The sequence below is a fragment of the Colobus angolensis genome, unplaced genomic scaffold (genome assembly GCF_000951035.1).
Source record: "Colobus angolensis palliatus isolate OR3802 unplaced genomic scaffold, Cang.pa_1.0 Scaffold90, whole genome shotgun sequence".
NCBI classification, from domain to species: Eukaryota; Metazoa; Chordata; class Mammalia; order Primates; family Cercopithecidae; genus Colobus; species Colobus angolensis.
In genome coordinates, this window is record NW_012122932.1 from 5075523 (window position 1) to 5087752 (window position 12230).

Sequence of the window (12230 nt, forward strand, 5' to 3'; positions counted from 1 at the left end):
GCATGAACCCGGGAGGCGGAGCTTGCAGTGAGCCGAGATCGCGCCACTGCACTCCAGCTTGGGCTACAGAGCGAGACTCCGTCTCAAAAAAAAAAAAAAGTCTTTGGAGGTGATGCTTGTAAGTGAAATCATTAAAAAGCAGGAAAAAACAAAAAAAGAAAAAGAGGACAGAAATTCTCTAATAATATTTGAATAACAACTAAAGATATAGGCATCCTTTTAAACCATTTTTATTATAAATATGAAGCTGAATTATGAATCAGTAATCAACGATCTAGAGAGAAAGGCTCTAAAATTTCAAGTACTAGAAGTAGCAAAATATAAAGAGGCCATATTACATCCATTCAACTCACACTGAGAGTCAAAATCACCCACTTTAGTATTTAGTTAGTGCTTTTTTTTTTCTGAGATGTAGTCTCGCTCAGCTGCCCAGGCTGGAGTGCAGTGACATGATCTCGGCTCACTGCAACCACTGTCTCCTGGGTTCAAGCGATTCTCCCGTCTCAGCCTCCCCAGTGGCTGGGATTGCAGGCACCTGCCATCACACCCAGCTAATTTTTGTATTTTAGTAGAGACAGGTTTCACCATGTTGGCCAGGCTGCTCTTGAATTCCTAACCTCAGGTGCTCCACTCGCCTCGGCCTCCCAAAGTGCTAGAATTACAGGCGTGAGCCACCATGCCAAGCCTAGTTAGTGCTATGTTATGTATATTCTTTGTAAGGTAGAGGAATCTAGAGGAGGCATACCAGCTTCTAAATGATTTTAAACGTATCATTTCTAAAAGGAAATGATACTTCACAAGTGTTGAAGAATGAATGTATGAGGCTGAGAGACTGAAGGCGCATGTATGTTAGAGGAGTCAGAATAGGAAGGAGGCATTCTAGGTAAAACGAATAGCATACACAATTCTCTAGCATCAAAGTTTATAACCCATTGGATCTGTCTGGATCACAACCACTAATATGTATGATTCAGGGAATGCTAAATTTGAGGATTTGAAGGAAGATCACACTGGACGAACAGAGAGAAGTAGTCATTAAGGAGCTCTTATGCTATGCCAAAAATCTGGACTTCATCTCAGTCAAGAGCAATGCTAAATGACCAGCATGCAAAGAGTTAGATTTCAGAAGTATCACCCTGGTGGCAACAGAGAAGAAATGGGTTGAAATGGAGGTGGTGGTATAAAAATAGCAAGGTCAGTTAGGAAGTTATTGTCACAGTCCAGGTAAGAAACGATGAGGCCTTCAAATAGGGCAGTGTGTTTCAGGATAAAGTAAAAAAATTTAGGAGGTGGAATCAAAAGAACGTGCTGGCTAGATGTGGAAAGGAGAGAGTGCGGAGTCTTTTAAGCCAGGTCAAATGAGGACACTCCAGGGAAAGTGAGGGTCAGTCAGGCTGAGGCAAAATGCTCCTACCTTAGCAGTGCTGTTGATATCATCAGGGTCCCCCTCCTCACACTCCAAGAGAGTCACATGGGTGAGGTTCTCAACTGGATTTGTAAGAGTCAGGAGGACCTGGCTCTCCTGGAGAACAGGAAACACATATCTCAGACATTCACCACTTTCTTAGCTGCTACACCAAGTATTTCGCAAAATTACCATTCCCCCCCATTACTCCTGAGCAATGACGCCCACTTACACCTCTACATCACTGTATTCTCTACATGCTTACCGATCCCTGTTCTATTATCTATATGTTAGACCAAATACTCTCTGGAGTTGCTATTTCACTAAGGAAATGGGACAGATTCCACTGAAAGGGCCAGTTACTAGATGCAAAAATTCTGAGGAATGCTCATTATCTAAGTGATTGTTTAAAGTTAAAACTCTTGTCTCACCCAGGCTGCCATTTAAGAACTGAAAAGGAGGCCCTCATAAATAAAATATGGGAGTCACAGGCCAGTCAGATGCATTAACAGAGCAAAAACGGCACACCAAGACTACAAAAACTTTTTAAAATTTTTATTTATTTGTTTATTTTTGAGACAAGGTCTCACTCTGTTGCCCAGGCTGGAGTGCAGTGGTGTGATCATGGCTCACTGCAGCCTCGACCTCCTGGGCTCAGGTGATCCTTCCATCTCAGCCTCCTGAGTAGCTGGAACCACAGGTATGTGCCACCACACCTGGCAAGTGTTTTGTATTTTTTGCAGAGATAAGGTTTCCCCATGTTGATCAGGCTGGTCTTGACCTCCTGGGCCCACGCAATCTACTTATCTTGGCCTCCCAAAGTGCTGGGATTACAGGTATAAGCCAGCATGCCCAACCTTATAAAAACTTTTTAAGACTTCTTGAATGGTGATAATTTGTCCTTGTTTGGTACTCTCTCTAGATAAGCAAAACAAATCTTTCAAATGAAAGACCATATGATAAACATTTGTGTTTTCAGGAGCAGCATGAAAGGAAAGAGTTAAAGAGGTTGCTGCAGAATATTCTACAATTCACTGGGCGTGTGTCTGGAAAAGGGGAGTAGATGAGGACTCCGAGGAAGAGAAGGGCTGTGGTATGGAAATCTGGAAATCTGGAAATCTAACTGATTCCTTGTACCCGAAACATAACATACAGGAGATCGAGGAGAATCTCTAGGCTGGAGAAGAACAAAAGATGCCTGTGGGATCCATCATTCTCCCCTTTCTTTTCCCCACCCAGAATTTCACCTTGACATAATGTGCACTCTGCTCCTTCTCCCTACTTTTCATCAAAGATGTTGTTGTCAAGGATCTCAGTGTCAATAAATTTAAAGTCTTTATTATCCCAAACTGTCTTCTTTTCTATCCCTTGCTCTCTGGATCCTGTGCCAAATACACACACAGCCACCCACATACACATACACACACATCATTGATCAATCCTTTTTCTTCCTGTAAATGAGCAAGGTACTAACCTTCATGTAGCGAAGGTTGGGAATTGACATGATTCTCACTTCTGGAATGTAATTGCTATGCATAAAAAAAAATGCATTAATGTTCACTGGAGTCTCTTAAAATTATTATTATTTTTTAAAGCTGTGCAGTACATAAAGGATTTCATGTTAATCAGAACATATCAGAGAAAAATAATTTTAATGAACCATATCATCACAGTAAGAACTTAAGACATAAGACCAAACTGGTATGACTTCTTTCTGAAATCTTATGTATATTTCTATTTTAAACTGCCCAGGTCCCAGATTAGCATGTATATATCAAGATACTGCTTTGTAACGACTAAGACAAGATATTTATCTCCTTGTGCCTTGGTTTTCCTAATTCTAAAATGAGGAAAATAATGGTATCTATCACTTGAGGTTATTGTGAAGAATACATGCAAAAATGCTTTGAAAAATGCTTGGAACAAAGCTCACATAAATGTTAATTATTGTGCATACATTAACGTAATACAAAATCTATTGCAGAAACACTAAAAGTGGGGGAAAAAGTACATCTTAGAATCAGATATTTAAACTTTAAACGAGCTATTTTTCATGGTGACCAGCAGGATTACCTGAGCAAATTAACAGGAATTTAAGAAACTTTTGTCTTCCTGAATCTCAAAAAAACAAATACATACACACACAAAAGCAACAACAATAAAAAGAAATGTAAGGACCCCAATTCTAAGAATTTGAATTCAGTAGGTCTGAGGTTTGATACCAGAGCATCTGTGTGTGTGTGCGCGCATGTATGTGTATATATATATATATATATATTTATTTTTTTTTGAGACAGGGTCTTGCTGTCACCCAGGCTGCACTGTAATGGCACAATCATGATTCACTATAGCCTCGACCTCCCAGGCTCAAGTTAGTCCCACCTCAGCCTCCCAAGTACCTGGGAGTACATGTGTGTGCCACCATGCTCAGCTAATTTTTCATTTTTTATACAAATGAGGACTCACTATGCTGCCAGGCTGGGCTTGAACTCCTAAGGCTCAAGCAATCCTCCTGCCTTGGCCTCTCCAAGTGTTGAGATTACAGGCATGAAGCAAACACCTGGCCTCAGAGAATCTGTAGTAAGAGAGCCAGGCAATTCTAAAATGATGTCAGAAAAAAAACTTCTCAAAGCAAGCTTAAGAAATTGATACTAAGCACAGGCTGCCATTCAGGGTTTCTGTAATGAGTATAATTCTTAAGTAAGAAAGGAGTTCATGCCAGACTTCACATGTGCCATTTCTGTAGGTTTCTCTATTCCTAACCAATCATGTATTAAATAAGAATAGTTAGGAAAGTGAACATATTTTGAGTTACAAGGCATTTGCAAACATAATTACTCATTTGGTTCTTTTCAAGAACCCCAAGAAGAAGGCATTATTCCTATTTCAGAGAGGAGGGAAATAAGTTTAGACAAAAACAGTAAGTGATAGACCCTCTACCTGGCCCTCCTAGCTCCTCTTAACTCACCAGACATGCACTTCCCAACCTTTTTGTTTCCTAATACTTATTTTTAATTGCTGCATAATATTCTACAGTACAAGTTATCTCAATTTAACCAACTATTTCCTTGTTAATGGTTAATCAGTTTGACACTGATTAACTGTTGGTTAAACTGTTTGCAGTTTTTTGCCATTAAAATATTCTAATACTCACCTTTGGAAATGTATCTTTATATATTGGCACTTTTGTTTCTACAGAATACATTCCTGAAATAGTACTGTTGGGTTAAAAGGTTTATGTAATTTGTTTTGATATTTCCAGACCACTCTCCAAAAAGACTAGCAATTCAAGATTCTACCAACAATGTGTGCAAAAATGTGTTTACCCACCTTCTCATAAGTACTAGATGCTAATTACTTTTTAAAACTTTTCCTATCGAGTCTTGGTTTCTTTCCATATACAGTGTATCTTCTGGCCATTTGAAATTCCTCTTCCATAAGCTACCTGTCCAAATCCCTTGTTCCACATTCCGCTTTACTGCCTTCCTATTTTTATCTTTTCAATTTCTGGGAATTCTCTATGCCTGGGATATTAAACTTTAGTTTGTCACGACTGCCAAATATTCTTTCTTGCTTTACTATTTGTCTCAGGACTTTGTTGCTAATTTTGTCTTTTAAAATTTTTTTTCCTTAAGAGAGAGAGTCCTGCTCCATTGTCTAGGCTGGAGTGCTGTGGCACAATCATAGCTCACTGCAGCCTCGACTTTCTGGGCTCAAGGGGTCCTCTCACCTCAGCCTCCCAAGTAGCTAGGACTACAGGTGCATGCCACTGCACCTGGCTCATTTTAAAATTTTTTTGTAGAGATGAGGTCTTACTACGTTGTCCAGGCTGGTCTTCAACTCATGGGCTCAAGTGATCCTCCTGACAGGCTTCCAAAGCGCTGGGATCACAAGTGTGAGCCACTGAACCTGGCTTTAATTTCATCTTTTATAACCACTATTTCTTTTTCCTAAGGTCAAAGGTGTTTCTTTTCTTTAATGGCTTCTGGGTTTCCTGCCTTGCTAAAGAAGGGCTCTCTTACTCGAAAGCTAGACAATACTTTCCTAATTTTTGAAAATATTTTTGTTTGACACGTAATTTAAATAATGTATGTATTAGAAAAGTATGATGAGACACGAAAAGTTTACATTTAATTAGATGAACACTGGGTAAGTTTTAAGTGGCAGTATTTGTCTCTAATTAGGACCATTCAGATAGCGTGATAGGTAGTTTTTATACACAAAATTCTCTCCCACTCACAAGTCCCAGAGAGTTAACACTAACTTAATCACTTTCATCCCAGCCAATGAAGTGTTATAACACAGGTAAGTAAAATGAACATTGTTACAGGGATACTCTTCAATCAGCTATATACTTTATTATTTTTTAAGTGTTTGAAGGATTATTCCCAAACTCACTTTGTAATTTGTAACGATGACTAGTGACTTTCCACCAAATAATCAACATACCTTGTTGCCCCAGATCATACTGGGCCACTGTGTCCCTGATCCCAATACCCCTGAATCTATTTATCTTAAACTTCGTGGCATGTAACTAAATTCAAAACCTAAACTGGAAAAGAATGTCAAGATGATTTTGATGTAATTATTATTATTTTTTTGGGGGGCCAAGAGTAAACACACTTCACACTGGGGAAGAAGAATAAACTAAAATAACTCAAAACAGTAACTGAAAACACCAATCCCAAAATACTCACACAGCAACCAGTTGGATTTTGAATTTGATTGATGTTGGGTTAAATTCTGGCTTGCTCAAATTATGTTCACATTTCTAAAAAGAAAACAAATACAAGATGTATCAGAAGACAACACCACACTTTGTTGATCCATAGAGCTGCTAAATTCAGAAGGATAGCATTTACGAGAATTTTGTTTTGTTTTATTCTGATATAAGACCATATGTTTTTGAAATAGTGTATAGCAACCAAAGTTTATAAAAGATGTTTGCACTTCCTGATATGTGCAACCACACTATCCAATATTATTATACCTCTGTGGTACTTAAAAACTACTAAAATAACTAACACATACTGAGTACTTACTGTATGTGCAAAACAACATGCTCACTAGTTTAACTGGATTTAAGTATCACATCAACTTTATGAGCTAGGTATGCGTATTATATTAAGGTTGCCATATTATAGATGATTAAAATGGTATACAGGAAGGGTAAATAACCTGCGCAACTTCATAGAGCCAATAATAATGGACACTGTGATTTAAATCCAGGTAGTAAAATTCCAGATCCCATGCTTTAAAGTACAGTAACAATGATTATTTTTGAGATAGGGTATCACTCTGCCACCCAGGCTGGAGTGCAGTGGCACAATCAAAGCTCACGACAGCCTCCAACTCCTGGGCTCAAGTAATCTTTCTGCTTTGGCCTCCCAAAGTGCTGGGATTACAGGCATGAGCCACTGCACTGGGACAGTAATAATTATTTACTACTTTCTTAAATACATACTACATAAACCTGGTTAAATTTTTTTTTTAGCAGTACAAAAAAGGTGTCCAGTGTAAAGATTACCCATTATCTGTCTGTCCCCTTGTTCCTCTCCCCAGATAGCCTATGCACATAAAAGTACAAGCATACATCACATTGCTTTTTTCACAATAACACAAAAGGGGAACATTTTATATTTATTCTCTTGCTTTTTTCATTTACTCTATCTTGGAATTAATTCCATTTCAGTACATATAGAGGAGCCTCTGTGTCCCACTGTAACAATTTCTAAAACTTACATAAGATAGAAAATGATGGACATTCAGGATGTTTCCATTATTTTGCTACTGTAAGTAATGCAGCAATGAGAGTTCTAGTACATTAATCTATTTCCTAAGTGTCTAAGTATTTGTAAGACAATTTCCTAAGAGTAGATCAAAGGGTGTATGCATTTGCTATTTTAAAGGATACTGCAATATAACTGACTAATATGATGATTATGAAATGATATTCCATTGCAGTTATTTTAATTTTTCGTTTTCTCATTGCAGTTTTAACATACATTTCCCTGATTAGTGTATAAATCTGAATATCCTTCGTATTTATTGGCTATTGGGATTTCCTCTGCCATAACTTAAATGTGAGGATCTGCTGGTTATTTTTATTTCCTTGCTGATTCGCTGAAGTTCTTTACATATTCTAGATATTAATCTATTGTTAATAATATACCTTGCAAACTATTTTTCTCAGTCTACAGCTTATCTTTTCATTTCTTTATGGGTTTTCTTTGGCATGAGGGTACAAGTTTTACTTTTAATGAAGTAAAATATGTAACTTTACATTATAGTTTGTGCTTTTCTGTCTTACTTATGAAACATTCCCCTACCCAGAAGTCATGAAGGTATTTTCCTGTATTTTCTTCTAGAAGTTTGGCTCTTCAAATTTCCAACATTCCTGAAATTAACTTCTGTGTAGGGTGAGGTAGCAACCCAATTTTATTTTCTTCCGTATAATCACTTGACCTAGCAAAATGTAATAGCCTATTCTTTCCCCAGTGATCTACAATGCCATATTTAGCATATAACAAATTTTCTCATATGCATGGGTCTATGTCTGCATATATATAGACACACTTTTGTTTATATGTACGTTTGTACTTTCCCACCTTTTTTATATAAAAGTTGCATACCTACCATGCACTTTGCTTTTTGCATTTAAAAATGTATCCCATATTAACGCATTCTTTTAAATAAATTTATAGTACTCATTGTGTGGATATACCATAATCTCTGCATATTTTGGTTTGTATTTGTGGAGGTGCAAGGTAGAATCCTAAAAGTGAAGTTGATGAGACAAAAGGTAACTTTACTTTTGGTAGACATTACTATATTAATGGTGCATTACATAACCATATTTATATAAATTTATATCAATTTAATTCATATATATCTATTTCTATCACTAATCTTTTTTAAGAAATCAACTTCTGATTCTGTTGCTCTTTTGTATTTTATATTGGTTTCTTAATTTATTGTATTTTATCTTAGTTTATTGTATTTTATGTTGGTTTCTTAATTTATTAACGCCTGCTCTCTGGACTTTGCTGTTTTTTTCCCTAACTTCTTCAAATGGATTCCGATGTCACTAATCTTTTAATATTTCTTCTTTTCTAATATATACTGCATAGCTAAGCATGGCCTTAGTTGTATCCTGTAAGTTTTGCTATAAAGAAATTACTGATTTCTAACTTAACTACATTGTGATCAAATAATACACTTTAATCATTTCATCTTCCAGATGACAGCCTCAGCAAGAGAAAGCATAGGGACTCCAATGGCAGCAGCAGCATGTGCAAAGAAACAATCATGAAACTTGGTAGACAATATTGTGTGGGTGCCCCAGGTCTCTCCAAGCTGACTATATATTTTGTTATTTTAAAAAACCTGTAATGACAAGTTTTGCTCTTGTTGCCCAGGCTGGAAGTACAATGGCGTAATCTCGGCCCACTGCAACCTCCGCTTCCTGGGTTCAACCAATTCTCCTGTCTCAGTCTCCCAACAAACCTACATTTTAGGTAGAATTTTTTAAAATATAAGCTGGTGTAAGGCTATATGACTTTTGATCAAAACAACAAGATGCAGGGCTTCTAAATACAAGGGATCATCTGAAATGAACGTTGTCTGAATATTCATTGTCTAATTTTGAGGGTTCCAGCATTTACGTGAAAATTTAACAATTTTTAAAGAAGTCCTTGGAAATGGGTACTGACAATGAATCTCCTTAAAATAGAATTTTAAAGCTTTTCAACACACTGGAACTCTCCCTGGCTTTGTACCAACCCCACAACCGAGCGAAGCCACCTCCTCGAGACATGCATTGCTCTGCAGCTGGATACTCTTAACAGCTTGCACAAGGGAGTTCACTTAAAAAGAGATATTGTGTAGTTTAAAATACATTAATTTGTATAAAATAACTTGCTCTGCTATTAAAAACCATTATAATGTCTTTAATAATATCAGCTGGCACTTAAATATTTTTGGAGTGAAAATTATCACTATATATATGATTCCTGTAAAAATATGGTTGTATCATATTAAAGAGACCTGTATTGATTTGCCAAAATCCTGCAACTTAGCAAAGGTATTACCTTCCTTGGATTTGCACTTTGTGATTTAGTATACTGTACCATGGGCTGGTTATGCTAACTGAAAAAATAAAGTCATTACCCAAGTTTCACAGTACTCTAAGCTTAAGCAGAAGAACAGCTGTTCACATCTTTTAGCAGTGCACATTTGTCTACCTTACAAATGCCACGTGTCCAAATCATGGTTTTGTAATTGCTAAGGTATGATATGTCAGGTTATTTGAAAACAATTACTTTTTGAAGTAACTGTGACCACATCATTTTTACATGAAAAGTTGTCTATCATTTGAAATTATGCAAATGATGTCTTGATCTAAAGCACAAACCCCAGGTACTTATGTTTTTAATAATATGGTGCCACTGCAGGGGTTGGGGGTGGTGGGGAAGAACAAGGATAATGGCGGGGAGGATTGGCCTAACTAACCACTAAGTGAATTGTACTGCAGCTTTAATTTATGAGAAATCCTTATCTGGGATATTTGAGGGCAGCTGTAAACTGAAAACAATCCAGTAAATGCACCTTGTTTATATTTTATACCAGGCAATTATTAACTGCTAAATAACAGCTTTGATATTTGCAACTGTTGCATACAGAGTACTTTTGCTAAAAGTTAATTAGCTCTTGCCTTTAATTTTACAGTGTTTAATGTGATAAACTTCCAGTCATGTTTCCTATAAAAGAGACCATTTAATATATGTACATAAACCACAGTAATAGTATAACATACTATTTAAAATTTTTTTTTCTACTTAAAGTATTTAAGGCTTCTTAGGACATTTCTAAAGCAGATTAAATCCAATAAAGTTCCTGATTTTTTTTTTGTAACTGGAGATAGTTTTTTCAACTGAAATAACATTTCAGCTAAATAAAGCAGTTAAATATTGATATCTGATAAAAAATTGCCTTGTATAATTTCTGCAATTTGTATTTGTTTCGAAAAAGGTATAATGCCCTAATGTTAAAAGATTTTAAACAAATCCTTATCCTTTGATTTTTAAAACTCTGATCCAATGATAAAATTCTATAAATTTTCATTTTCCAGTGCAGTTAGGTAGCAAAATACCTGGTAATTCATAACTTTTACCTGTTAAAATATAAACATGCAACAAGCAAACATATTTAAGAGTACTAAATGGAAATAAAGTGTTCAAAAGAGAAACCCTTGTGTTATCGAGCATCTTAGTCTATGTATTATTATTAAAGTATAAATATGATTTAAAGAAATCTTTTCTTGTTAATAAAAACTTTCTTTTAACTGAAAAAAAAATTCATCTTCTGAAAAATGTTCATACTTACTTTCTAATAACCCAGTATATAGTCAACCTTTATAAGTGTTCTGTATGCACTTGGAAAGAGTGCAAATATTCTGCAGATATTGCGTACAGGGGTCTATATATGCTCATTTGGTCAAGTTTGCTAGTTAAATTCTCCAAATGTTCTAGATTCTTACTGATTTTCATCTATTTGTTCTCTAGGTTACTGAGAGATGTCAAAATTTCCCAAAATGATTTGTCCATTTATGTAATTTTCTCAAATGTCGCTTTATATATTTTGAGTCTGTTTTTCGGTGTGTATGACTTTAGATGGTTGTATCTTCTTCGTAAATTGAATCTTTTTTTAAAACAAATTATCCCTCTTTTAAAAAAATTAGTGTTTGTTCAATATTTTTCCCACTTCTCTCTACTTTCAACCTTTCTGAGTTCTCCTGTTTGCACTTCTTGTAATAAACATATAGATGGGTCACTGCAATTTGCTTTATTATTCAGACTGACAATGTCTGTCTTTTTTTTTTTTGAGACGGAGTCTTGCTCTGTCGCCCAGGCTGGATAATAAACATATAGATGGGTCACTGCAATTTGCTTTATTATTCAGACTGACAATGTCTGTCTTTTTTTTTTTTGAGACAGAGTTTTGCTCTGTCGCCCAGGCTGGAGTGCAGTGGCGCCATCTCCACTCACTGCAAGCTCCGCTTCCCAGGTTCACACCACTCTCCTGCCTCAGCCTCCCATGTAGCTGGGACTACAGGTGCCCGCCACCGCGCCCGGCTGATTTTTTTAATGTATTTTTAGTAGAGACGGGGTTTCACCGTGTTAGCCAGGATGGTCTCGATCTCCTGACCTCGTGATCCGCCCGTCTCGGCCTCCCAAAGTGCTGGGATTACAGGCGTGAGCCACCGCGCCTGGCCCAATGTTTGTCTTTTAACGGGAGCATTTAGTTCACTGTATTTAATGTAAATACTGATACATCTGGATTTTAATCTACTATCTTACTACACACATTCTCTCTCTTTTTTTTTTTTTAATTTAACAGACAGGGTCTTGCTTTGTCACCCAGGCTGGAGTGCAATGGTGTGATTACTGCTCACAGCAGCCTCAACCTCCTGGGCTCAAGCAATTCTCCTGCCTCAGCCTCCCGACTTGCTGGGACTACAGGTATGAACCACCACATTGGCTTTTTTTGTTTTTGTTTTGGTAGAGACAGGGTCTCACTATGTTGCCTAGGCTGATCTCAAACTCCTGAGCTCAAGTGATCTTCCTGCCTTGGTCTCTCAAAGTGTTGTGATTACAGGCAGGAGCCCAGGTCTTCTATTTGAACCACCAATTTGATGTTCCTTTGCCCCTTCTTTTTCTTTCTTTTCATAAAGGGTTTTCATTACAAACATTTTCTAACATGTACAAAAATATAGAATGGTATTACAAATCTCTAGGTACCCATCACCCAACTTCAACAATTATCA

The 12230-nt window shown here is 36.8% G+C and overlaps 1 protein-coding gene across 3 annotated transcripts in view; it reads right to left on the reverse strand.

The window, feature by feature from the left end:
• Nucleotides 1-12230, reverse strand: part of DCTN4 (dynactin 4 (p62)) — a 50414-nt gene that overhangs the window by 13788 nt on the left and 24396 nt on the right. For all 3 annotated transcript variants that reach the window (XM_011931602.1, XM_011931601.1, XM_011931603.1), the window contains 3 exons: nucleotides 6103-6176; nucleotides 2880-2934; nucleotides 1415-1522 (listed from right to left, as the gene is read on the reverse strand). In XM_011931602.1, the coding sequence (XP_011786992.1) occupies nucleotides 1415-1522; nucleotides 2880-2934; nucleotides 6103-6176 (237 nt within the window). The remainder of the gene's footprint in view (nucleotides 1-1414; nucleotides 1523-2879; nucleotides 2935-6102; nucleotides 6177-12230) is intronic.